The sequence below is a fragment of the Rhipicephalus microplus genome, chromosome 3 (genome assembly GCF_043290135.1).
Source record: "Rhipicephalus microplus isolate Deutch F79 chromosome 3, USDA_Rmic, whole genome shotgun sequence".
NCBI lineage: Eukaryota > Metazoa > Arthropoda > Arachnida > Ixodida > Ixodidae > Rhipicephalus > Rhipicephalus microplus.
Window position 1 is genome coordinate 133619429 of NC_134702.1, and position 27647 is coordinate 133647075.

The 27647-nt window shown below is 47.7% G+C and overlaps 1 protein-coding gene across 1 annotated transcript in view; it reads right to left on the reverse strand.

The window, feature by feature from the left end:
* Window positions 1–288: 288 nt before the first annotated feature.
* Window positions 289–27647, reverse strand: part of fabp (fatty acid binding protein) — a 52798-nt gene continuing 25439 nt past the window's right edge. The window contains exons 2-4 of the mRNA XM_037434438.2: window positions 15262–15434; window positions 3215–3313; window positions 289–935 (exon numbers count right to left, since the gene is read on the reverse strand). Of these exons, the coding sequence (XP_037290335.1) occupies window positions 885–935; window positions 3215–3313; window positions 15262–15434 (323 nt within the window). The 3' untranslated portion in view covers window positions 289–884. The remainder of the gene's footprint in view (window positions 936–3214; window positions 3314–15261; window positions 15435–27647) is intronic.

Consider the following 27647-nt stretch of genomic DNA (forward strand, 5'->3'; position numbering starts at 1 on the left):
CAGAGCACAGTTGGCTTTCTCTTGGGCCGATGGTTTATCGTGCACACTAAAAAAAAAAGCGGATTCACGTCAGTGGCTCAAAGGAAGTAAGACGCGCTGCAACGAGCATTCCATCGTGCAATTTAGCTCTTCGTGTGAAGGTGCCGTAAGATTAACGCAGAACAGATAGCCTTAATCAACCGGCGCATACAGGCTCACTTGCAAAGAATACTTTCATGTCATACGTATGCAGCGTTGAACGAAGGTGAAACTGGAACGCACTAGTCCTACGAATTGACGAATACAGAGTATCAAAAAATCCATTTATTTGACATATTCAAAAAAATACACGACACAGGAAAATCTCTTCGGGTACATAGAGGGTCAAAGGAATGAACAGAAACGCGAATCCACTAAGTGGACCGTCGCGAGTGGCGAAACAAAAATACGGCAAAGCAAATTTATCGAATGAAGATGAACAGTTCACCTTTTTAAAATTATTTTGGTCTTCCATACGCGAATGTATCATTGCAAAAACACGCAAATTGTAACTGATTTTACATTAGGAAGAGAAAAACAGAAGACGATAAGAATACAATAATCAAGGTGGGTTGACGCAGATTGTCTTTGGGCAGAACAAACAAAAAACTTGGAACTGGTGGCTGGGTTCGCCAAATCTCGAAGACAGACAAGACTTCGTTGTTGGGTGGGCCCCAGCTGGAACCTCCGTCGTCTCCGGTGGAAGCTTGACGCCGCGACAGACCACGCGCCCAGCCGGGACGGGGCCAGTGACGAGTCAGGTCAGCCAGCCTACGAACAGTGTCGGCCCAAGAAACCTCCTCGTTCACAGCCTCGAACCCGGGGGGCGTGAGCCGGCGGCATTAAGTTTCAGAGGAGATACGAGCTCACTCCTTCAGGTACTTGCGCGTGGAGACGACGTCGTCAATGGAGCAGACCTGCGCGCAATGGGAGGACGAAGCGGACAAAACTGTTTCATTCCAATTCGCGAATGCATATTTAGTGACACGGAATGCAGCCAACGAAGAAAGCTCCTGTAACTATGTATAATCACTGTTCCACTTGTGTGTAACAATACGTACACTCTAAGCCGAAAAAGACTAAAGTGGGGTATGCCATTGGTCCTTTAGGGGTCTAAATGCGCTGCCACAGATTTTGAACCAATTTTGGACTAACTGCGGGAGTAACTGCAAGGGTTCAACTGTTACCCCCTAGCACTTACTCCACTTGGTTTAAATGTTGGCCCCAGTAGAATGCTCCAGCGGGACTAACAGTTGAACCGTCTGGACCAATGGCAAAAAAAAAAAATGGCGACACTGCGTTTGTGCAGTATATTTTATGTTTATTTCAATTTAATCAGCACTGAAGATCATAGTATGTTATTCATGCAACACACACAGACACACACACACACACACACATACATACGCACTATTATTTCAAAGTAAAACACCGCAAACACTGACTGCCCGCGCTGTACTACAGAGAACAGACTCTCGGGTATATATAGCACAGTATTTTGACCTCCCATCTAGTGCCAGTGGGCGACTTTTACTCGGCTTAAGAAAACAATAAATATTGACACCGTAACGCGAAAATTTACATGGGCTTATTTGTAGCACCGATGCGCATCGATCTTTTAATATGGATCCATCTAATCTTCAACATGCCTCCAGCCCGAGAATACGAATTATCAGCTGGTATTCGATCTTGTCGGCCGAACCAGCGTTCGCAGTGCTGGCGCACGAGTCCGCAAACACAAACATAGCAGCGGCGCTTGTGCGGGAAAGCCGGCGAAGCAGCCGCAGGCGCCCGCCCCGCCGATGCCATACCGTGTCGGCTTGCCGACGGCGTCGCTAGGCTTACGACGAGCACGGCTAAACGACCGCCGGCGATCGCAACATGCGGCTCGCGTGAAATTTTCGTCGTCGTTATTTTATAGTCACAAATGAACAATAGGTAAGTGCCCCATGTTCGCTGTGTCTTACGGAGTGATGCAGATATCTGTATACTTACAGCGACGAGACCCGTTCGCAGGCACGGTTCTTTCATCGTGCTGGTAAGGCACAACCTGTGTACCGCTGGCCGCACGATTAGTCGTATCCGCGATCGCCTACACGTTGGATTTTTGATAACGATTGTCGCATGGATAAAAAGACATAAGTTTGCCTGAGCTACTATTTTCGTGAACTTGTACGCGACGTTTCCTTCGCTTGTGCCGGCAATGCACTCAAACCGGCAGCCCGCTTGATACCGATGACGTACGAAGCCTACTTTTCCTATATATCGCTTTGAACTTGTGGTCACTGTGTGGGTACACGACCGCTGAAGACCAGCTTACCTTTATTAGCATTGTCAGTGTTCACCGTAGTTCGAACTTATTCAGCACATTAAAGCGAGTTCTCGGCATTGCCCGTGTTTGCGGAGACTTTCACTTGGCTTCGGCTCGCCCGTGCCGGCATGGTGGAAACGCGAGGGCACTTGCTGTGTGCACTGACAGCGTGTTGTACTACTTTCCTCTAATAACATCTTCTATTCGTTTCATAGTGCTTCACTTTCACAGTGGCGTATAGCCTATTTAACTTGTTTTCATGATCGCCGACCACGTCGAGCATTGCAGTGCAGCATCGACAGGAGGCGATCGCGGCGCAGTTGCCCTCCCCGTTGGTCCCTTCATTGCCGGGCGTTTGCGCAAGACACGCATTGTCACACATTTAGTCCCTGTTGGACGAACCGTTCGTCCATTGGTTTAACGACTGCAGTTAGTCCAACTTTGCCGAATTTCGGCTTAGAGTGTACTTTGTTCTTATTTGCACAGCTTCGGTCTTGTATCTTTGAAAAGAAAATAAACGAAATACCCTATTCCTCTTGAATTTCTAGCTGAAACGCCTCTACAGTATTGTGACTGCACAAACCTCGCTTTTCTCATTCCAGCCACACTGGCAAAACAAGAAAAAAAGATGTCATGGTTCTATGGTGTATGCCCTTGAAATAACAAAAAAGGACAATTCAAATACAGACGACTATAGCTCTAAGGTTCACCCCCTGACCAACAACTCAAGGGACAGGTTAGCTGCATGGTCGCCACAAGCCGTTTTTAGGTTTCGTGGCTTTTTTAGGATTACCAGGTATCTAAACGCAGTAAAAGTGGCTGCTTTGCTGCAGCAGAAATATAGAAACACTATAGCTGTAATAGTGTGCTCAAAAGGAGCCTTACCACGTGCAGTGCATTGTCCTTGACCTCTCGGACAATGGTCACCTCCTTGTCACCAGACTGCTTCTGAACAAGCTTGCCGTCCTCCAGCGTCACCTTGGACTGCGCAGGTATTAGAAAAAGCGGGAAAATGTGCAGTTTGGATTAGACATCCCGTAACGTACACGTGGTTAAGCTTCAAGTGCAAAGTAATGCTTATTAAGCCAGCCATTGCACCCCGCTTGAATGCAGACGTACTCGAATAAGGCTTAAAGCTAAAATTAAAAAAAAATTATCCACACACCACGAAGTGAAAGACGAGTGGCCGACGCTATGGGTTAAGGCTTAAAGCTAAAATTAAAAAAAAAATTATCCACACACCACGAAGTGAAAGACGAGTGGCCGACGCTATGGGTATCGTATGAGTGAGCAGCGACACATTGCCCGAGCGCTGTCGCGTATAATGTAAAATGAGTGACGGAGTGCCATGAAGAGTTGACGACAAAGCCAGGCCCTAAGATCCAGAATGTCTACGTTGAAGTCATCGATTAGCATAAAGGTTTTGTGGTTGTGGGCGTTTTATAGTGCTCCGTCACTATGATCAATGCTGTCCGTCTATTGTAAACTTCTTTTATTCACGTAGACGCACACGTTTCCACTGTATCATCGGTTTGGTAGATACTATGACAGCGGACAGCGAGGGTCGACGACAAAGGTAGGGCCTAAGGTTCATAATGTGCTTGTTGAAGTCACAGGCTAGTATAAAGACTTAGTGCTGCTAGGTGTTTTGAATGGTTCCGCCGCAATTACGATTGATAGTAGTCTATTGTTAAACATTTTGTGTGTGTGTGTGTGTGTGTGTGTGTGTGTGTGTGTGTGTGTGTGTGTGTGTGTGTGTGTGTGTGTGTGTGTGGCACACACACATCTCCCCGTGACGGACACCGCGGACATGGACGGACAAGCTTGGGCCTCAGGAAACGGTCTGCCCATTATCCAAAGCAAGCGATTACATGTGGAGCAGTAAGTCGGGTGAATTACGGGCACGAGCCTTGATTAACAAGGCTTTTTTGCGTGTTAGTTTTAAAGCCTACCGATCGGTATTCACTTCTAGTTTATTGCGGGCGCACTTCAAATTTGCACATCAGCGAACGCCATCCTCGCATTAGGCGACGCTTCTTAACGCTGAATAATCAGAGCTGTAAGTCTCGGGCATAGCCGGCTCTCTGCTACATGAGAGACCACGATCATCTGCGGATGGTCAATTTCTATGACGCTGACAAACCCTATTCGTGGTTATCATTTACATTCCTACGCGCCGCAGCCAACTTCGTCAATTTATTTTTGCCACTTCGAACAAATCTGTACAGCAACAAGCAGAATAGAGCTATTCCAAACAAAAGGACAACACAAGACTGTCGATGCCAGTCGCTCGTTGGCATGATGTGTGTAGAGGGGGGCATCTCGCAATTTGTTTCTACTTGAATGAAGCTTGCACCACTAAAAATTTGACAACTGCGGTTAAAAATGGCGTGGAAAGGAGGAAAAATTCCCGCATACCCCCGAAGTGAATGATGATGAAGGAGCTTGCTTCAGGGGTTCTATCCAGTAAACCGTAAATCTTCTAAGTACATATGTTCAATTATCATCATATAAAGACGTGACACGAGAGGAGTTGAGGTGCGATTGTATATACACGTTACATACAAATTGTTTATTACTTGCATTTCAACGTACTATATACAGAAATTTACATATCTGATACAATATTTACATTTGCTTTAGGAGCTTATTTGCGGATCACATAGGCTCGGTGAAACGTTTCCTACTAGTATAATGGCTTTGTGATCAGTAAAGAGCAAAGTCAAAGGATTTTGAATTATAGACCATTTTCCACAGCAACCTTTTCTAAACAAAACTAGATGGCGCCACCGCACCAAAGTAAGCGCTGCGCCCGCTTTGCTGGCCTTTCAACTTGGGAGCAGCGGCGGCGAATCGGCCAGCCGTCGGCGAAGATGGAAAGGACAAGGCCATTAAATCTCGTGTTCAAACAGGGCTGCACTCGTTCGCCGCTGCAGGAAAGCATCCATAGGATGTAGTGGAAAGTTCGAGAAGGGTCTTGGCGGCGAGCCCGGGCTGCAGCCGCATTTCGAGCCCTCCATGCTGCAATCTTGACTTCTGCGGTGTTCATAGCGGGTAGCGGTATCAACGCGCATTGAGTGACGTCCGGCGAAAAAGATGGGACGCGCGCCGAGAGCGAGCGCTACATATAGGGGCAACCACCTAGCGGTCTCCTACCAAACTAGAGCACGCGCCGAGAGTGGAGCGAGCGTCGCCTGGGCGGCGGCGCACCATCCAGTGAGCGCTCTTGAAACGAAGAGCACAGTTGCGCCTCTAGCGGAAGCAATGAGCACTAGCTTTCACACCGGCGCAACGACGAGAGACAACCCCGCAGCGAAAGGAGCAAGCTCCTAAAAACAGCATCGAACGGCGAAGTCACCGCTATATAGACAGCCGATCCAGACAGCCACCGTGGTCTGTTAGACTTAACAGTCGAGGACCGCAGATAGTAGAACGGCAGAATGAGATTAGGCACTTGGCCGACAAATAACGGGAGAGAGCTGACCCAACAAGAAAAATGATGATCGTTGCGAGAAAAAAAAAACACGATCTGCAGTTCACTTAAACAATGATTACACATCCCATGGAGTACGCACTTGATCGGGATATCTTTCAGACGGGGACGAACAAAAAAATTAGAGCGGCAATGACAGATTAAGAGCGTCCTCAAGGTCGTTGTCGAGCGGTAGACGTGCCACATGACGGGAAAAGTAACAATGGGCCATTGTTCGCATAAGCCGGATACTGACACTCCCAGACGCGCGCGGTCACTTTCGTTTTGTTCTTTTTTATCTCCGCCGTAACGGATGGGAAAATGAGAGCGGTACCCGAGGAATGTCCGACAAAGAAGGCGTCGCATGTCGGCAATCGACGGACGGGAGCAAGCCGATCTCCTCGGGCGGAAAAATACGCACAGTCCAGTTCACTCGATGAGGCGGCGTTCGAGAGCTGGGCACACGCGCGCAAGCGCGCGATCAGCGTCGTCAGCGATACCCTGATATACTATGCTCGGGGACTGTGGCAATGAAAGGGAGGCTACGGAACCAAAGAGCGCGTGTGCCTCCACTGAAGAATATAGTCCCAGAAGTACGTCCGTGTTTTCTACGTGAAGCTAATAAAGATCAACATTACTTTATTTCCTACGAGATGCTGGTAATAAAGAGACACTGAACAAACCAAGGAAATATACATATTTGTTTTACTTCGTGAAGTGTCATTTCACCTTCTTGCACGTCTGAAAGCGTCGCATATTTTCGGTGCCCGTCACATTCAAAATGGCATTACCATGTTCAGGTGAGTGCTCGTCATTCTCCAGCTCTTCCGACGACTCGCCGAAGAAGCTTGTTTTTAATTTCACTTACGAATGGCTGTGTGAACAGACGTAGCCAGTTCTATTCAGTTGTATTATTCGAACACGGTCAGCATTCGAAAAGCGAGTCGAGCCGGACTACTTGGCGGAAGAGCGCATGTGCTGTAGCTCCACCCCCGTGGCTTTCCTTTCATTGCCACAGAAGGTTGTCCCCAAGTATAGTCGCAATGTTTAGTACCGCAGTACCACCACTGGTAGTCATTATACTCGTGGACATATTTTCTTAGCAATGAAAGAAAAGCTAAAGGGCGGAGCTACTGCGCACGTGCTCCTCCGCGAAGTAGTCCGGTACGGCTCACGTTTCGAATAACAGCAGTGTTCGAATACTAAAGGCTGCGCACAATTTGCTGCGTCTGCTTATAGACAGCCATTTGCGAGCGATATTTCGCGCCAAGCTCCTTCTGCGAGTCGTCTAAATAGGCGAAGGGCGACGAGCGCTCACCTAAAGACGAAGACGCCATTTTGACTGCGAGGTGCTCGTACAACGTGGGACGTTTTCACATGGGCAAAAAATGCGAAAAGACGCTGCATGAAGTAAAACAAACATGAATATCTCCTTTTGTACGTTGCTGAAGGGTCTTGGGTGTTACTGCACCGTTTCAATCACAGACAATGCAACGTTTATGCGTTTTTAACGCTTGTCCACGCTGTGTACTTCGGTAACGAATGTTAGCTAATAAGTTGTTTGACGTGGAAGCTTTGTTACACACACAATCGAACCTGAACAGATGAACCTTCAGAGGAGGCAATAAATTAAAATTTTCGCTGGTACACCTGCGTTATCTAAACACCATGGATTTGGAGTTTGGCAAGCGCGGCGGGCTCGTGCGCACGCTGTAAGCAAATATTTGGCTCGGAGCGGCACGCAAGTGCGGGCCGCATGTGGCAGCCCATAGCAGCTGCAAGGTAGGAGACCACGTGCAGCTTGAGAGAAAATTCTCAAGAAACGTATAGGAGATGTATACAGGCTTCGCAAAACGTCGCACCAACACAGTTCAGGAGAAAGGATCAGCTGGACACTTGACTGTAACAGACTTTGGCGCATTGGTCGAGCTGAACTATACAAATATATTGCTGGCCTTGCGCAAGCTAAGCAGAAGTGTCTTCAAGGTGTACGTCTTATCAGCGTACGCTTTCGATAGCAAGACGAGCAGTGAGAGCGATGTGGGGGGGGGGGGGGAGGCCACCGACGAATGTACCCTCGTTCACATGCATACATACCCATTACTGAAGGTACATCGAATAGTGCTTACGTGGCGCACAAAGTCCTCGGTACGTGCATAAAGTGGACGAATGTACTCGAAGCACGTGCATATCGGGCCGAGTCCTATGTAAGGTGAACTTACTCCCTCAAGGTTCCGCGAAATATTGTACCACGCGGCTGATTGTGAATACGCAGCGACCATTCGGCGCCGCACGATATCTTCACAAGTACAGTGCGGGAATTTATGGCGGTCATATATAACGCCCATGTCTGCAAATAAAGAACCCGTAAGGCATACCCACGATCGTAAACTTATGGCTTCCAAGCGACAACCTTATCGAAGGCAAAAGTAAGCAAAAAATCCTCCATTCGCCACCCAACACTGGGCGCTTTGCGACATCGACAGGTTGCACTGTTTTCGCTGCGGTCCCATTTTGCGAATGTTGCGAATGTTGCGACTTCCAACCGCTGCGCGACAGTTTAAACTCTTTTAAATATAGTATCCCATTGCGTTCATCACTATACTAAATGATGATCACTACCTCCTCACAACTAAAGAGCTACACGACAACTCACGGTGGACACCTCGACGCAAAGGACCGTCGTGACGTGTCAACATTCCAGCACAAAACTGACTGGGCTATGCATATGAGCATTTTTGAACAGAAAGTCGTCGCTGATTGATTGATTGATTTGTGGGGTTTAACGTCCCAAAACCACCATAAGATTGTGAGAGACGCCGTAGTGGAGGGCTCCGGAAATTTCGACCACCTGGGGTTCTTTAACTTGCGCCCAAATCTGAGCACACGGGCCTACAACATTTCCGCCTCCATCGGAAATGCAGCCGCCGCAGCCGGGATTTGATCCCACGACCTGCGGGTCAGCAGCCGAGTACCTTAGCCACTAGACCACCGCGGCGGGGCCAGAAAGTCGTCGCTGGAGCCACCGTTTCGGCAAGTGGTTTTCTAGGCAGCAAGTTCCAGCCTTGAAGAAGAAAGTAATACTCATCGAAGCGCTCGCTGAGGCAACACCCAGAGTTCAGGAATTTTCGTTCTCCCGCAGCCTCCATTTTTCCTCTAAACTCCTCCCTTCTTTCGTTATATTTTTTGCGTTCCTACTTCAGTTTGTGTCTCCTGAAAGTTCGACCCTTCTTTCCATGCATTTATATTCCCTCCTCACGCAGATTGGGCCTTCAAGTAACAATAGCTGGGGTTTCACGGGCCGAAACCATGATATTATTACGAGACACGCAATAGCGGAGGGATCGAAACAATACCATTTGGCATCTGCGCATAGCATGCAAGATACATCCAGCGAAAATGTCACGCGCCTTCATATGTGTTTCGTCTGTATTTTCTAGCACGCAACGTCGTCCTCTAACACATGACAGGGGGAGTGCGATTCATAAACGCAAAATCTGAGTGAGTGAGTCCGGTTGACGCAAAAATTTGTGAGCCCGAGTCCTAGTGAACACTGAGCGCAGAATATATTTCTTTAATGAGTGAGTGAGTTCCTTATTTTTTTTCTCCCCCATTATATGGTCCTAGCCATTCAACTTTAGCCTTACGGCAGCTCACGTTTACATTCACGTGTATTCGCACATACTTGAAAGCATTAGCAATGAGGCCCCTGCTCAATAGTTGTTGATAAGAGGCACGAGTTTCGAACTTCACCACGCCACCCTTCCAACCCTCCTCGCAGGCTTTTCACATAATGTTCTTGACTAAGACACCACCTCGTAACAAAAATGTCGTTACTAAGCTGCAACCGCTGACATACCGAGATCAAGATGCGCTTAGTAGATCGTCACGTGATATACGTGCCCATGACTATTGAAAGCATGGTCCAAAAAGGCTAAATATACGCTCACGAACTCGCCAGTTCGAGTAACTAAGACTCGGGCAGAGTCGTGAGTGTGAATGAACTCGAGTGAGAAATATTTTGGCGAGTTCAAGCGAGTCCGGTTGAGAAACATTTTTGATTGATTGATTGATATGTGGGGTTTAACGTCCCAAAACCACCATATGATTATGAGAGAAGCCGTAGTGGAGGGCTCCGGAAATTTCCACCACCTGGAGTTCTTGATTGATTGATTTGTGGGGTTTAACGTCCCAAAACCACCATACGATTATGAGAGACGCCACCTGGAGTTCTTTAACGTGCTCCCAAATCTGAGCACACGGGCCTACAGCATTTCCGCCTCCATCGGAAATGCAGCCGCCGCAGCCGGGATTCGATCCTACACGATTTGCGGATCAGCAGCCGAGTACCTTAGCCACTAGACCACCACGGCGGGGCTGAGAAACAGTTTGTTGAGAGAGTTCGAGTGAACCCTTAGGGCAAAATGTATTCTGGTAGTGAGTCCGCATTTCTCACCAACCTATAGACTACGTAGACACCATCCAACTGTGAACGACCATTTTCTCCCGCTCTTTGAATGAAAGTATAGTTTTGATACATAACGCGCGCCACCAAAAAGATTAGCAGACAAAATGGGAAAAACAGGATATTAATTTTTGCTTTCGCAGCGCATTCGAGTGAATCGCTGTGCACACGACTGAACAGAGTGCGCACTTCCCGCGCTACGTTACTCGTGCACATGCCGCACGTTAAAGAACCCCAGGTGGTCGAAAGTTCCGGAGTCCTCCACTACGGCGTCTCTCATAATCATATGGTGGTTTTGGGACGTTAAACCACACAAATCAATCAATCAATCGTGCACATGCCACGACCAGTTCGCGAGTGCACTTAAACGACGCCCTGTTGATGCAGCGAACTTTCAGCGAGCAGTGCAGTATAACGAAATATCTCATGCCCTAATTGCCTGACTGAATGCTCCAGTATTAGGGCAAGCCTATATCTCCAGCGGCATTATTGCGATAAGCGGTCGAATGGAAACACTTGAGAAGCTTAGCACAGGCGTCGCAACGAGTGTCACTCACGCCCGTACCCGCGCTGCTCGTCAAGCACCTACGAAAACCCGATAACCGGGGCGCGAGAAGACACCCGCCACGGTGAACAGCGACAGGGTCAGCGGAACACGTTATCCACAGACGCACTCCAGTAATAGAAGCACGCCAGATAAGCGGGCGCACTCAATGCCGACGCCTACGGACAATCGTACAGAGGCACGCGGTTCGAGCGACACGCTCGCGTCAGCATCCACAGCGCCGCCGCAAGCTCCCGGGAAGGCGATAGTCGCGCGGCACAAGTGGAAAAGAAACGCCCACCGCAAGCGTCTTCCTCTTATCGCTCGAGGTCGCGCACCGAGAAGGAAGGGATCAACGAACAGTTGTGGCGGGTAGATTTCCACAGGCCCCGCTGAATGATGATGATGATATCTAGTGCTTTGCGGCGGAAAGGCCAGTGACGAGAAAAGAGCGTCGAGACGACAGTTAAAAAGAGTTATCCACGATATTGTATAGTGGCTGTACAAGAGCCTAAAATCATGCCCTCTAACAATGCACAAAACCTGCGTAAGGAACATGGCAGGGCAATAGTATATGTGTAGTTGTACCGCGTAAAATACGATACGATTATGAGAAACGCCGTAGTAGAGGGCTTCGGAAATTTCGGCCATCTGGTGTTCTTCAACGCGCACGCGCATCCCACAGTGCACGAGCCTCTAGCATTCCGGCTTCCCCGAAAGGCGTATGCTGCAGCCAGGACCAAAGCCAGGACCGTCGGACCGCAAGCGTGGCGGATCAAATCATGACAGGAAAGGGCAACGTGTTGAATGCGTTAAAGCGATGTCATGGATGAAATTACTCAAAATGCAAAAATACCAAGGCACCACTGCCCTAAAGAGACCCTTGTGGGCAAGGGCCCCGAGGTTTTAGGGCGTTCGAAACGTACTTTCGCAACAGAATCCCAATGCACACGCTGTGCTACAAATCCCCCGTGAAAATAGCTCCCGGAATCTGCCTTCCCGCTCATCGAACGTCGGAAAAATATATCTCGATCAAGCACCAACCACAATCAAGTGCTCTAGAAAAAGTCCAACACAATACAGCGGACGCGCGTTTAGAAATAAAATACGGTAGGGTATTCTGGCGGTCGTGATGGCGGTGAAGACCATTCCGCCCCCGTCTCCCATTGTACGTGTCTTCTTGAGAGAGATTGCGCACTGGCGCCCCCCGGAACCTCAGCCACTCGAACCAGGCACACAATTGACGGCGACATCGCGAGCCCGCGCTCCCCTAGATTGAAGTTTGAAAGATCAACGTAAGGCAGCGTATACGGGGTGCACCCCTCCCTATTGTACTTGGAGCAGATGGGGGTCGCCGGCGTGTATGCTTCGAGACGATGGACAACAAACGGCTCGATGAGTAACGACACCACCGACCGCACAGCCCAAATGGATGACGTAAGCTCGGAGGAGAGACTGCGGAAGCGAGGCGGGAAGCGTGCACAAAAGCACGGCGAACCCCGACGACATAATGGACGGGACGAGAAAAATTGGATCCTAGACATGAGGATGTCTAAAGGTGTCGTCTCCCGATCATCGTCCAGTTTAGACGGACGCTATAAATCTATGTCAGTGGCGAAGCATTCGTTCAAGCATAATTCCGTTTCATCGAAGAAAAAAAAAAAGCTATACAGCATGTCGCACTCAGCAACACTTAAAGGTGGAACCCTCTTGCGCACTTCATACTGCATTCATTAGGTCACACACTAGGGGAGACCAGACTCCTTGCAGGACATCACGAACTGCAGTTTGAGGGACACGCATTGAACTACGCTGACGTTCTCACCGATTGCATTGAATCTTTCGTTTGAGATTTGGTGATGAGTTCGGAGAACACTACAAGTTAATTTCTTATTTCATCGCAGTCATGCCTGTTGGCAATTGGTGCAAGTTAACGAAGAAGGTACGAAAAAAAATTGAGGCCCTCCATCAACAAGGTGTCTAGACTGGTCGGTTAGTTGATTTGTGGGAGTCTAACGTCACATATCAACTCAGGCTATGAGACGCTGTAGTGGAAAACCGTGGATGCGACGAAATGACTAGGGGCGAAAAATATTAAGGAAAAGGACGATTCGAAAAGAGCGATTGCCTGCAGCAATGGTGTTACTCCGAAACGCCATCTGTATTCGAAAAGCGAATTGAATAATGCTGTCGGAGTCATCGTTTTCAACCTCATACGAGAAATCTTGACATATTTGTTTGAGGGCGTATAGTAAACAACATGACTAACAAGCTTTGCCAACGCTTAATTATCAGCTTTAAGTTCAGCGGTGGCAGCCGGACCATTGTTGTTTAAAAGAGTTCTGTTAAAAAAAAAACGGAACTTTTTATGGATAGCACGCGTACACAGCAGAACATTACTTTTGTTGTTAGCTGACAAGAGTATTTTCGTCCCCGAATTCCCGGCAGATCTAACTGCTAGGCATTTCTTGGTGCGAACTTCGACATCTAAATACTGAAGATGGCCCAGTCCGTTCTTCAAGTATTCAGCTCTATAAAACATCCATAGGGTTCGTTCTAGATTTAACCGATAATTTCAAGGCGATTTCATTCGATTCCATTCAAAATCTGCGCTTATTCAATGCGTCTAAATGTTTTTCTACGAGGACGAGCAAATAGAAACGCCCGCGCCGAGATACGTGTGACTGTACTCATTACGAAACACGCGAGAGAGTGGTACGGGTCACGCACCCCTGAAGGCGCTCCAAAATCTCATTTCGCCTGGACACCAAACTGCGGACATTGCCCCGGTGCGCACATTCACGGTGAGACACAGTCATTACACTCCACCTACTCCTCACTGCACGTCACTGAACGCATAACGCTCGCTTATTATTCGTCTCCCAGATTAAAAACCTCGCGCTGACGGGTCACATTGGGGGCCACGAACTCTGCTACGGATTGGCTTACGTAAACATTCCAGCCCGCAGCGGGCATCAGACTGTCGAGCTAATAGAACTGTAAATCCCATCAATTCAGCTCGCGGCCGCTAAACGGCTCACGTCACATAAACTGATGCAGTTGCAGATGAGCTATAGGAGCCGATTGAGGTTCTGGCGTCTCCGTAAACATACACGGAGGGAGTTTAACTAACAACGTCGGCAGCATCAACGGCACATCCAACTCGTGAACGGCACAGTGGTTTAAAGAAGCGCTACAAATAGCGCCGAGTGCCGCCAGACACCAGGAAGCCGCTGCTAGACTTGCGCCCGAGTCCAGAAACACACGCGACTGACTAAGACTGAGCGACGTGTAGGCCTTTTTTCTGTGTACCCACCTGAGCTGTAGCCGTCTTCCGGCCCAGGTGTGCGCACGCGACAGCGGCGAAAGAAAATATTTAAGCCAGTACGAGTTCTGCATGAGAACAGTTCGGGTTGTGCACGTTCGAATACATTATTAAATTGCTTTACGATTGATTTTAACACAACGATGCTGTTTAGGAGCGCACAGCGTGCTGACAAGTATATATAGCCAACACTGAAGCAGGCATTGGCGTACTTGAGGCAGTGATAACAGTAAGTAGTGCCAACATGCGATTTACATACGGCATATGTGGTACGCCAAAAAAATACCATGGACCAGGAAGACAGCCCCCGCAACATCGCCGGTCACGGCTGCTTCAAAAATCGCGGGGATGCCAGACAAACATACGTTTCCTCATACACGCAGAAAAAAAATACAATAACACAATAGTTTGGCAAGTGGCAGACGCTACAATCATGGCAATACAGCAGCCGGAGTATCACTATAAACTTTTTTTTTCTCTTAAACATGTAAAGATGTGTACTTCGGCACGACATTTCGAATAGTGTTCCCTACAATGAAGGCACAAACAGCGAAAATTTTAAGACGCTCCGCCAGTTGATACTTTACATAACTAAATAACGCATAAGCTAAGGTCACTGAAGTTCAGTACAACACATTCATGAGAAATTAGACAGTTCGTTGCTCTTATGTTCGCTTATAGCTTCTGTTGCACGGATTGTGCGCATGTTTTTCCCTGTAAAACCCATTCCGTCTACACAGGCATCCGTACTGCATAATTTTAACAATTTAGAGCTGGCGGCTAAGCACCACTCTTTGTCGCACCACTCTTTATCATCCGAAGTTCCAACTCCAGCTGCGAGAAGCAAACGAAGAAAGAAAATAACGAACGTATGTATAGGTATTGGCGAAATATCGACGCTGAGGCCACTCTTATTGGCCTTTTTAACTGAGAGGAGGATCCCCTCATACCTGGGCTGTCGCACGAGAGCACAAAAGCCGACCTCGTCGGTTCGGCGGTGCATTTTTGGGGAGACACGATTGTTAACAGCTCAGAGCTATGGCGCACAGAGAGCCTTCAGTTAAAAAAAAATGTCTATACCAGGTGAACACTGGCGCCTCGCAAAATATAATAGTTTCCGTATTACCTTGACCCTGGAGCCATCCATGCGGTCCTCGTCGAACTCCTTGCCAAGCGTGAACTTCAGCTCGCTCGTCTTGAGCATGGTGTGAGTCTTGATGGACCAGTCGTCGCCCTCGACCTTGATCTCAACCGTGGGCTTGGACGTCTGGCCGAGCTTACGCCACGCGAGACCGACACCTGCAGGTAAAACACACACATACACACGGTCACACACAATACCGAGACAGATAAGTCTCAGAAGAAAAAAAAAACGCAGTTCTACTAAGAAAGTATGCACTTCGCCATACAAGCAGCACCCACTAGATGGAGTACAGATGCAGCGGAACGCTGAGACTAAGATCAAAGGGGCACAATAAAAAAAATACCGTTTCACTCGCACCGCTTTATTATTCATCCAAAGTTCCGACTTTAGCTGAGAGAAGGCGCTTGGTGTGAGCCAGAAAACGCACGAAAATACTTGCACCGACGCCACCACTCAAGTTCCCGCGATAGGTCACCATAACATCACATATATATACTGTCGGCGACTTCAGGGGCCGGCATAATCAATTATCGGTGAGATGCAATTAAACTGTGTTCCAAGAGAGCTTGAGACACTGAGCAATCCAAGTTTTCAGAAATTCTTAGCCGATGTGGTTGAAATACGAAAAAAAGAAAAAGTCCGTGGCGCCACAATGTAATTCAAGAGCCGGGGTTTCAGGCGACTTTTGTAAATAAAAAAGTGACCATGTTCTCATGATGAATTATCAATCACAAAACAGAAGACAACTCAGCTCACTGAAAAAAAATCAGTCGAAAAATTTGTTTTCCGCTTTAGTGTACCATCAAGGAGAAATTAAACCAAGAACTTCGGCCAAAACTTACACTTGTCTGCTACTTTTGCGCGTGAACTGTGTTTCTCCTTGGGTTTTGCAATGTTTGACCGTATTGACGCGGTGCACAAGCGACAGGCTTGGTTGCAACAGTAAGTACAACACAGTCGTGATAATTTCGGTGCCAATCTAGACGCAGTACCGGTTAGAAGGCACTACGTTCTGCCTAAGACACCACATATATAGTATTCGCAAACCATGTGTATTCGCAAAGCTGGTCACAGACAAAGAAACCACTCGGTGATCTATCGACACACTAGACAAGACGCACAATCACGTAGTGTGTACCTTGTTCACAATATACCTTCAAGCATATAGTATATTACACCGCACAGCAGCTCGCTCATTCACAGCGGTCAAATGTTGCAAGATGAAGATCGAAATGAAAAAACGTCGAATTGACTCGAATTGCATAGCCTCATAAACTCCCGGCTTATGGAGGACATGCAAGTTTGACCAACGTGGCTAATTGGGCTTCCAAGTACACAATTGCAAAAACTTTTTTTTAATCAACGCAACTTTCACTTGGCACAAAAAGTCGCAAAAATTTTCACACGGTTCCTTATCCAAGTCGAAGGCGAAAGAAATTTTTCGAAGCGCAAGGCAACATACAATTGATCTTAAGATCGATTGCATTGATCTCAATGATGTGTTACTCCTCTGTTAGATTTGGGCAGGAAGGAGGAGCAGGAACGCACTTACCCCCCCCCCCCGTTTTTACTTTTTGTGGCAAAATACTCCTATATACCAGCTGAATTTGTTCTGAACGTGTACTAGATGCAGCTTACTGAAAGAGTGAGCTTACCGTAAATGAACCTCAAATTTTAGACTGCTACTAATGTCTGTGTGCTTCTGAATCCAGAGCCGTTAATGCCAATTCCGTGAAAACTTTGATGCGTAAAAATCCAGCAGACCTGTCTAGAGTCGCCACTGTCGACTCCGAAGTTCGCTTTACAGTACGCAAGCCAAAACATTGCAGGAACTCACTGGATTTGCGCGTCGTCGTCTTGCGTTTACGTACGTGCGGCTATTATAGTTTCTAATGCGCTTCCAGTAAAACATACCATTTACAAAGCTCTGAGTGATTAGCGTTTGTATGTAGACTAACGTAATCATTACTGCTAGACCAGCCACAGTATCATCAGTACTGGTCTACAGTGAAAGCACACCCTGACATCGCGTGGCATGCAGACTGCGTTGCGTCACATTCCAATGGAGAGAGAGGGAGAGAGAGAGAGGACGCGTAGCTACGTTTAGGTGCGTACCATGTCCTTCCGCACTCAGAGGACGCGCTGCACAGGGAGAGAACAGAGCGCGTGCTGACGCACTATAACGCGTACGTGTGGTTAGGGCTTGATGGTCATTTGGTCAGCCTTGAAAATCGTATTTTACTGCTGAAACGTTCTGCCCTCGTACTAAACGAGGAGATAAAAATGTGTAGTTCCACGGCTCGTTCCATTAGAAGTCGCTAATCCTCGCAGAGGGAAAGCTTGCAAAGTTATGGCGCCAATCGCGTCCTCTCACGGGATCCAATGAAAGGCGAAATGATTGCGCATTTATACGAGTATATGCCTACGAAAGCCGCCTGGTGGTGTTTATAAACTGAGCTTAGCATAGGAGTCTGCACTAAGCCGAAGAAAAAGAACTTCAGTGGAACGTAAACTTAGCTAAACCGTTTTGCGCCTCGACGCAAAACAAAAAATTTATGCAAGTTTTCCATCGCCACACAGGAACAATAATTGTCTGTAAAGAAACAACACAGGCATACGACAACTGCTGTCCTTAATGGCGCGCTCATAAACAGTTCCTCGTCGCGTAGTTTCCTCCCATTCGCCTCACCACGATATTCTGGAAAATACGTACGATACACAGCCCCCTGCGACACATTGTCACTGTCATTTCTCCAGCAGCGTTGCTGTTTATTAGCGTACACTGCGAAGAGCCAAAACTACCCAAGCAGGATACGATCCATGTATTCGTAGACTGTGTTCTAAAGAGTTAATATGCGAACTGACTTTGAAAGAAGAAAAGGAAGAAACAAGCGCAGTTCCGTTACTGCCTCTCTCTCTCTCTCAATGGAGGGCACTTCCGCGCAGGGAATGGGTATTAAAGAGACAGAAGAAAAAATGGCAGTGGCTAAGCTCAGCTATGCAAGAATATACGTAGCGTTAGCAAATGTTCAGCTGATTATTCTTAGCTTTCCAGATATCATGCTTACAGCTGTTCCAATGACACACACACGGTATACGTATTATGTGGCGCATGTATATTTATTTTGCCGGGCAACTACTTCGGGATCCGATGAGTTAAGCTTCTCAGCTCTACTGCACCGTTGAGCAGCATTTGCACTCTCCTTCTCCATGACTATACCACAGTGGCAAACGCCAGTCACAGGCCCTATCAAGCGGCTCCAGCACAGTGTCAGATGGCGACTGCACAGGGAAGGCGCGCGCGTCGGCGTCCATATGTCTACCAAGGCTATGACGGCACTCCTCTGGAAAGCGCACACCGGCGGCGGCGAGTCGCGCGCGGCCGCGGCCGAGTGCGAGGGAGGTGCCGGCTCCGGTCAACGCCGACTAAATTTCAAGGCCGAAAGGCTGCCGCAGTGACGTCAAAGGTTGGGGGCTCAGTTGTCCAACTGAGCATGCTCAGTAAGACTTTTTTCCACATCTTTTATTCGGCCCAATCAAGCCGCAGCAGCTGCGAGAGCGGAAGCGTTGGTTCTCTTAAAACGTGAACGAAACACAGGCTTTCCGCCGCGTTCGCGGCGTAACTGGGCCCCCCACCCTCTGACGTCACTGCGGCAGCCTTTCGGCCTTGAAATTTAGTCGGCGTTGCTCCGGTGCGTGACACTACTGATAGTCTGCGCAGCGCATCGAATTGCGCGCACACCGGCGGCGAGCCGCGCGCGGCGGCGGCGGAGTATCATTGCGCATGCGCAGACGAGTGCCACGCAAAACTGGCTCAGCGAGGCCACTGTAGCTAACGCTACAAAAGGTAAGAGAAGGTTAGAAATGGCATTCGCTCCACCTCACGTAGCACGCGCCTGAACTGCCACGAGGAGCCGCAACCATAAAAAAAAAACAGTTAATATGCGCAACCTACAGTATATGCGGAACCACTGTTTCAGACGTAGCAAGATTTACTGACGTCACTTCCATCACGAAAATAACGCCGTTACATTTTCTCCGAAGCCCAGCGTAAGAAACAGTGTCACGTTAAAAAAAAGCCTCGCTCGTGCGAAGTTAAACACCCAGACTGAAATTGACACGCTGCCTCCAGCGGCAAGGCGGCAAAGTCTAATCCGAAGGCGCTTAGGAACATAACACACGGATAACAGGGGAGTGAAATCGGCTAATCACGAAGGCGTCAGCATCCGCGGCACAAACAACCCGCGGTATAATCTGTTTGTCCGTCACCCGAAGATAATAGGGGGCGCCGCTTTTTCCGTGGGCACCGACTCGGGAGTTTCGGCAGTAGCTGGAACCGCAGCGAAAACGGCGCGCGTTATCTGATCACGCACTGACAAGCGCGACACCCGCGTCGCCATGCACTCATCGGCATTCGGCGCGACGGCCACGCGGCAGGAAGAAGGAGGCGTCGAAGGAGGCGTCCGTTCATTCGATAACAGGCCTCCGGTGGCAATGGAAAAGTGCGCCGACTATGCATGCAAAGGCAAACGAAGAGCGCCGAGAAGGAGACTGCCGGTCGCAGAGGAAAATTCTACGCTCCTCTCCGCAGCACCTGACAGCGTACTAAATATATACACGACAAGCTGCGACCGCTTGCACCAGGCAGGCACGCAGACAGACGAGCACGTGGCTCATTTGGGGGCGACGACAGCTGAGACACGTACAGTAAGACCCCCGCGGAGACGGTATCAGGTTGAGCGACTAAGTGACGCAAATAGTGGAGCGATGAAGCAGATAAAAAGCGAGGCATCGAAACTGGATAGGCGTCGTACACAGTCGATTGGTAATGTAGCCTGTGGAGCAGCAAGTGTAGAACACCCCTCCACACCATTCATGCAAGACGAGACAAATCCACAGGCAACCTGCGCGAACCTCGTTGCACGCCATCTATTTGCACGTTCTGTCCCGTCTTGGCTCCCGCCCACCGTCCAGTATTTGGCGCAGTGAACGCTAATCTATTATATTCTATTAGTGCGTATAAACCCTCGAGCAAATTACGCATGACCGGACGACGCGTTATTGGACTGGGACGTCGTAAACTAGTTGAAATATCATCGTTTATCAAGAGAACGCCTTTTCACAAAAGCAAATCTGGGCTAGTTGGTGATAGTTCGTTGGAGCAGTTGGCAGCGCTGAAGAGACGATGAAAAAAAGATGGTGACACACAGCTCGCGTAGTCAACGTCTTCGTACTTCGTCGGAGTGCGTAGTCAACTTCTTCGTACTTCGTCATCATCCCTTTAGCGCAGTGAACTATCGAAGGTGAACGCCTGTCACCGGCGTTCGGGGCTTCTGTAGTGTTCCTCAATGCTCCTAAAACTAAAAAGACTGAAGTTTCTGTTTCAATACATTATCTGTAACATCCTTAGGACAAACAAATTCTTTAATCGAGATCACAGCCAAACGTTACAGAAGTATAGGAGTCACGGATATTCGGAAAAACCATCGCTTCCAACAAACCCGCGTTGCTGACTACAAGTGGGTTTGTAAACTGTACAAGTGAATGACGTGCAATGATAGAGAGAGAGAGACAGAGAGAGAAATACACTAAAGGCAGAACCGACGGCGTTTTTACGCTGAACAATTCCCTCCAACAACAGCTACACAAACAGCGAGACTTTCCCATGTCATACACATATCTTCCTAGAGACACGTGAGCGCATACCTCGAAAGAGATGCTAAGCGAAAGGGATGCTCGCAACGCGCACTACATGTATAGTTTTTTCGAACGCTGCAAACGTTGACCCATTCGCGTGTATAGTGTATAGCGCGAAATCGAGACACGTTGAACGGCCGCGCGAACTTAGTACTTTTTTTTCTCTGTCCGTGCTGAAAGGCCATTACGGAAGACCAGGGTAAGACGTTATCGCGGGTCCACGGGAGCTGAGATACCAAAGGTCAGCCAAAAGACGGAGGAGAGAATTTGCTCCAACAGAACGAACATGCAACCACACTCGTAAGACCACGCGCCTCATGTATGCACAACGGGAAGCAATTTGCTTGTTTTGCATTACTTCTCTTTTATCACTTGTTTTGGCTATCTTCATGTCTTTTTTTTTACAGTAGTATTACCATGAAGTCCTGTATTGATTGCATTGTTATCGTTAATCAAGCTAGTTAATCATTGTTGTCAAGTACGCATTTCTTGCTGTATTCTTTGTAGTTACCCCACTCATGTAGCGTTAGGAGGTCTCCCTTGTCTGTTACCCCGAAACTTTGGGAACTCCTGCTATAATATTCTAGCCATGTAGCTGAACTGAATGATTTATCAATAAAGCTGACTTGTATAACAATAATCGCCACGGCAAAAGAGGCTCGAGTTGGTGAAGCAATATATCTTCGCAAATGTGTCTGCTCGAAGAGCGGTAGTACGGACGCGCTCAATCAAAATAATAACAGCAGCAGGGAGTGGTGTCGCGGGTGCGAAGTAAAGAACGCACAAAAGAAGGTCGCGCTACAACAGAATGAGTAGAATAGAAAAAAAAAGCGAGAGCGTGTCGAGGCGTGACAAACGCCAGCTGCTTCGCGAAGCTTCCTCGATCACGCCGCTGTTGTGATCGCTGCGTGAACATTCCCCGTGCGCCTCGATGAATAAGCCGAGAAGGAGGCGCCGTCTCAAAGAACGCGTGCAATATTTGCGTATTCACCGCGTCTGCTGCATAGGCTTTGCGCATTACCGTATTCCGCGACCTCTGCGCAAGATTTTCCTATAGCGACACGGGGACCAAATGTTACACAGCGCACGGAACTCTCTGTAACCCGTCAAGACAAGCTCTTGCTGCATACTTGGGAATGCGTTATGTCATGAAAGCGGAGACCAGAGTCGCTGCAAGACGCAAGGAGCCGCAGAGTGAGGGACGCGCGTTAAATATAGTTTTGGTTCACTGCAAGTTCCCAGTCCAGCTGCGTTGTTCGCACGATCCACGCGACGTAAACGCAACCAAGTTTAGCTAACTAACTTAACCATGGTTATGTGGGTTTTAACTATCGGTTTCAATGATCGGTTCGGCCAACCGTGACACGGAATCAGTGGATGCAGTGTGCACGGCTCTTGCGAAGCACATTTAGCTACAGCCACTCTAGCGGCGTCTGTCATTGACCGCTAGTGCATGTGAAGAGTGAGAGCTCCTTGCGAAAATAAAATATTAGTTTATAAAGTTTTTTTTTTCACTTATATGTAAAAACAGGGCAAAGTAGGCTAAGTTAGAGCCAGCTACATAATATAATCTACGTGTTAATATGAAACTAACGAACAAAAGCAAGAAAACTAACACAAGCAACACGTCCTCTCCGGGCACCACCCGCTGGAGACGTGCGCGCCCCTCCCAAAGGTTGGGATGCCAACGCACCGCAGCCTGCTCTTTACGGAAGTCCGCACATGTGTACGCTCTCTGGGCAAAAGGTATACAGAAGCGTAGCGTGGTTGCATGGCGTATAAAGCGATAGTGCGCAGCTGCGTAAAGGTGGGCGCAGCTGGGTCGATGTCGGGTGCCCGCCTAACGAGCCTCTGCGAGAGCTTGCGAGAAACAAACCGGGGCACTTTATAGAAAAGCCCTCTCACTTACCTCTTTCACTCACACATTGAAAAGATGTACTATGCGCTGCGCTCTTTTTACTTGCACGAAGAGGGCACTCGGCCGAACCACGGTCATGCTTTTGGAATGCACTCTTACGTTAACACGAGTTATTTATTCCTAAAATACCACAAGCAGCAATGTCTTCGGGAAAAAAATGCGAGAAGGCACTCGCTATTTTCTCACATGGAAAAGTTCTTCAAGAAAAAAAAATTGAGGGAAATTTTATTCGAGGCATCCACATAAGTTTTCATTCGAAGAAAATATTTCATCATCATATTCATCCTGACTACACCCACTGCAGGGCAAATGCCTCTCCCATGTTCCCGCCAATCGACCCAGTCTTGTGCTTTCTGCTTCCACGCTATACCTGCAAACTTTTTAATCTCATCAGCCAACCTAACCTTCTGTCTTCCCATCGCATATCAGCTTCTCTCGGAATGCAGTCAGTTACCAATAATCACCAGCGATTATCCTGCCTACGCGCTACATGTCCGGCCCATGTTAATTTCTTCTTGATTTCAACTATGATATCCTTAACCCCTCTTTGTTCCCTGAACCATTCTGCTCTATTCTTGTGTCTTACGGTTACGCCCATCATTTTCCTCTCCATCACTCGCTGCGTCGCCCTAAATTTAAGCTGAACGTCCTTTCTAAGCCTTTATGTTTCTACTCCGTAGGTAAGTACTGGCAGGATGCAGCTGTTAAATAACTTCTTTTTTAGTGTTACTGGCACATTACCATTCAAGATTTGAGAATGCTTGTTGAATGTGATCCACCCCATCTTTATTCTTCCATATGTAGTTATTTCACTCTCGTGGCTCGGCTCCACGGTTACTACCTGTCCTAAGTAGACATTCCTTTGCAACTTCCGGCGTCTCTCCACCTATCGCAATGTGCCGTTTTCTGTCGAGATTGTTGCATATTGGTTTAGTTTTGTGCATATTAGTTTTCAGACCAGCTCTTCTGCTTTCCCTGTCCACTTCAGTAAAAATGAGCTGTAATTCGCCCTCAGAGACATCAAGGCAATGCCATCAGCGAATGAAAGGTTACTAAGATACTCTCCATCAACTTTTATCCTTAACTCTTCTCAATCGGGAGTCCTGAAAACCGTCTGTAAACACGGGGTTAATAGCATTGCAGAGATGGTGTCTCCCTTCCTTGCACCCTTACTTATTGAAGTTTTGTCACTTTCTTTACGGAGAACTATGGTGGCTGTGGTTTCGCTGTAGATTTCTTCCAGCATGTCTAAGATGCCCCGATTCCGCAGTGCCTGCATCACTGCTGATGTTTCGACTGCGACAAACTCTTTTTTGTAACCCACGAAGACTATATATGTATTGGGGTTGGTTTTATTACGCGCATTTTTCCGATTGATAGTAGAAATATGGTCTATAGTGAAGTAGGCTGTAGAAAATACTGCTTGGTCCTTTGGTTGATTGAATTCTGATGTCACCCTAATTCTATTAGCCATTATTTTTGTAAATGGTTTGTAGAGAACGGACAGTAAGCTGATCGGCCTGTAAATTTTCAAGTCTTCGACGTCGCCTTTTTTTATAAAGTAAAATGACGTTGGCATTCTTCGAAGATTCTGGTACCCTTCGCGTTAAGACACACTTCGTATAGGTGGCCAGTTTTTCGAACACGAATCTCGCCGCCACCTTTCACTAGGTCCGTTGTTACGTTATCTTCACCAGCAGCTTTGCCTCTATGTATTCCTTTTATGGCTTTCGTTACGTCACCTGTCATTACTGGTATGATGTCAAATTTTTCTGGGCTTTTATAGCTTCTTGCAATATCATCCTGGTTGTTTCAGTTTCTGTACAACTCTCTGTAGAACTCCTCCGCCACCTCAACTATAATATCCATATAATTATTGGTAACGCCTTTGCATTCTTTGTCCTTTAATGCAAACATCCAATTTTTGCATACATGCACAGGCTCAAACTTTACGTTAACTGAAGCCCTGCAAATCCGCAGCATGTGCATGTGCAGTCCGATCATATACCCTTTAGGCATGCGTGTAAGGGCACTGTGAAGACGATGCGAAATAGGAGACAGAAACTAAAGTACTAACACGGGTGGTCGGGCGGGTTCGTGCGACGTATGCGGAGAGAAAAGAGCGCGAAAGATGGAGCTCCAGATAAAACAGAGAACAGAAAACATTGTGCGTGTGTGTCCCAATGAAACAACGGCCATTTACACTTCATGTTGGATCGCGATGGATAACTGCCTCCTCTCGCCTTACCGCGAGGTAGAGCAGCCCAAATGCCGAATACCGCAAATAAAGGTGGAGGAGGGCGTCTACAGATTTAAGGCACGATGTACCCCATTCTTATTCTTCTAGTTACTTCAATCTCGTGGTTCGGCTCTGCGGTTATTACCTGCCCTAAGTAGACATAGTCTTTTACAACTTCAAGTGCACTATTACCTATCTCGAAGCGCTGCTCTTTGCCGAGGTTGTTGTACATTACTTTCGTTTTCTGCAGATTAATTTTAAGACCCACTTTTCTGCTCTCCTTGTCTAACTCCGTAATCATGAGTTGCAATTCGTCCCCCGAGTTACTCAGCAATGCAATGTCATCGGCGAAGCGCAGGTTACTAAGGTATTCTCCATTGACTCTTATCCCTAACTGTTCCCATTCTAGGCTTCTGAAAACCTCCTGTAAGCACGCGGTAAACAGCATTGGGGAAATTGTGTCCCCCTGCCTTACACCCTTCTTGATTGGTATTCTGTTGCTTTCTCTATGAAGCACTATGGAACAATAAAACATAGTGCTCAATGTACATGCCAATGGCTGCTAAGGGGGAATCAGAGACGGGAGCATTCGGCTTTTAGTTAACGCGCACGCTGCAATCCCCTTTAGCAGCCATTGGCATGTACATTGAGCACTATCTGACTAGAAATGGTTGCCACGTTATACTCGCTGGGTTTAACATCCTTAGTTTTAGAAAGGTTTAGCGAGCGTTGAGGCGCAGTGCCATGAATACAATGAACTAGTATATACCATGAACTAAAGGTGGTTAAAGGTGGGAAGTAGATACAAAGCGTGAGCCGTAACAAGGTAAAAGCCGAATTCTCCTGTCTCTCATTTCCCATTCGCAGCCATTGGCATGTACATTGAGCACTATCTGACAGGAAAAGGTTGCTACGTTATACTCGCTGGGCGTAACCTCCTTGGTTTTAGAAAGCTTTAGCGAACGTTGGGCCGGTGTGCCGTGAATACAGTGAACTAGTATATACCATGAACTCGAGGTGGTTAAAGGTGGGAAGTAGACCCGAAGCGCAAGCCGTAAGAAAGTGTGCGTGTGCCACCTCTTGTATAGTCCTTGGAATGTCCGCTAGATGGCGGTGCTTCTATATGGGGAATATAGAATGAAAAGATGCTAGATGTTGGTACTTGGAGTGTTGAATAGATGAACGAACGGCCACACAGACAGATGCATGGATGGATGCATGAACGGACGCAGGGGCGGATGCATGGACGAACGCAGGGATGCACGCATGAACAGACGCACGCACGAACGGGTGGATGGACACATGGGCGGTCACACAGGCGGACGCATGGACGGACGGAAGCAAAAACGAATGGATGGACGAATGCTTCGCCCCCCTCCCCATCCTTTACTCTGTGGATATGCTGCCATTTTTTGTTTAGTATATTTCTCTATGTTGTGGCCAGTGAATAGTTGTGCAGCGCGAGCACTCGGTTTTCAGAGATGGCCGTCTCTCTTGGTTGGTCTGTCTGTCGACTTCTCCGTTTGTCAGCTAAAATGGCTTGTGGTTTTGCGTCGTATTCTGTTTGCCTTGCAGTCCCAAACCCAGCCACATCTGCTGCCCTCACTGATATTGCTCTCATTTCTGCGTTGATACTTGTGCGTAGTATCGACTAAGAAGCAAGTGTTACGCATAATTGAGGCATAACTTCAACACCTATATGCTGTGGTATGCTTCTTAATACTGTAAAAGTAACACATAATTCTAAGGAACGTAGCGTTCGTTACACTACGTTAAGGTGACAATTCAAGGCCATGTGCGCGAAGGGGGGTGTTTCCTGCGCTTTGCTAAGACGATACGGTGGTGGCACCTACCAGCTGCTTCATGGAGGCACTAGAGTTACTTTAGGCAGCAGAGTTGCGCCAAGGTACGCCATCTTGTGTTCCAAAGTCTTGCGGTAAAGCCACTCGCCACCCGCATAGGAGCAGTGCTCGTGCTTCAGCGTACTAGCGTTGCTTTATTTATATTTATATGCGAAGCATTTCTTAGCGAACTTCGGTGACTTTGAGCGTATCTATCTATCTATCTATCTATCTATCTATCTATCTATCTATCTATCTATCTATCTATCTATCTATCTATCTATCTATCTATCTATCTATCTATCTATCTATCTATCTATCTATCTATCTATCTATCTATCTATCTATCTATCTATCTAGCTACCCATCTAGCCACCTATAACATTTAGCTATCCTGGTCGTTTCAATGATGGTATCGATACCCAACTTGGTATGGTATAACATGAGTGTTGGGAACTGCGCGGTACCGGGATTTGAACCACGGACCTCTTGCATGCGAGGCGGATGCTCTAACCACTACGCCATCGCCGCACTTCCAAAAAAAAAAAAAAATCCGCGTGTTGAAGGAACTGCATTAAGAGGCCTGGGGTGCGGCCTCACTGGCAAACACCGCCGAGAACGCACTCCCTCACCAGAGAAGGATTGGCCACCCTGGTGCAGTATCTGGCCACTA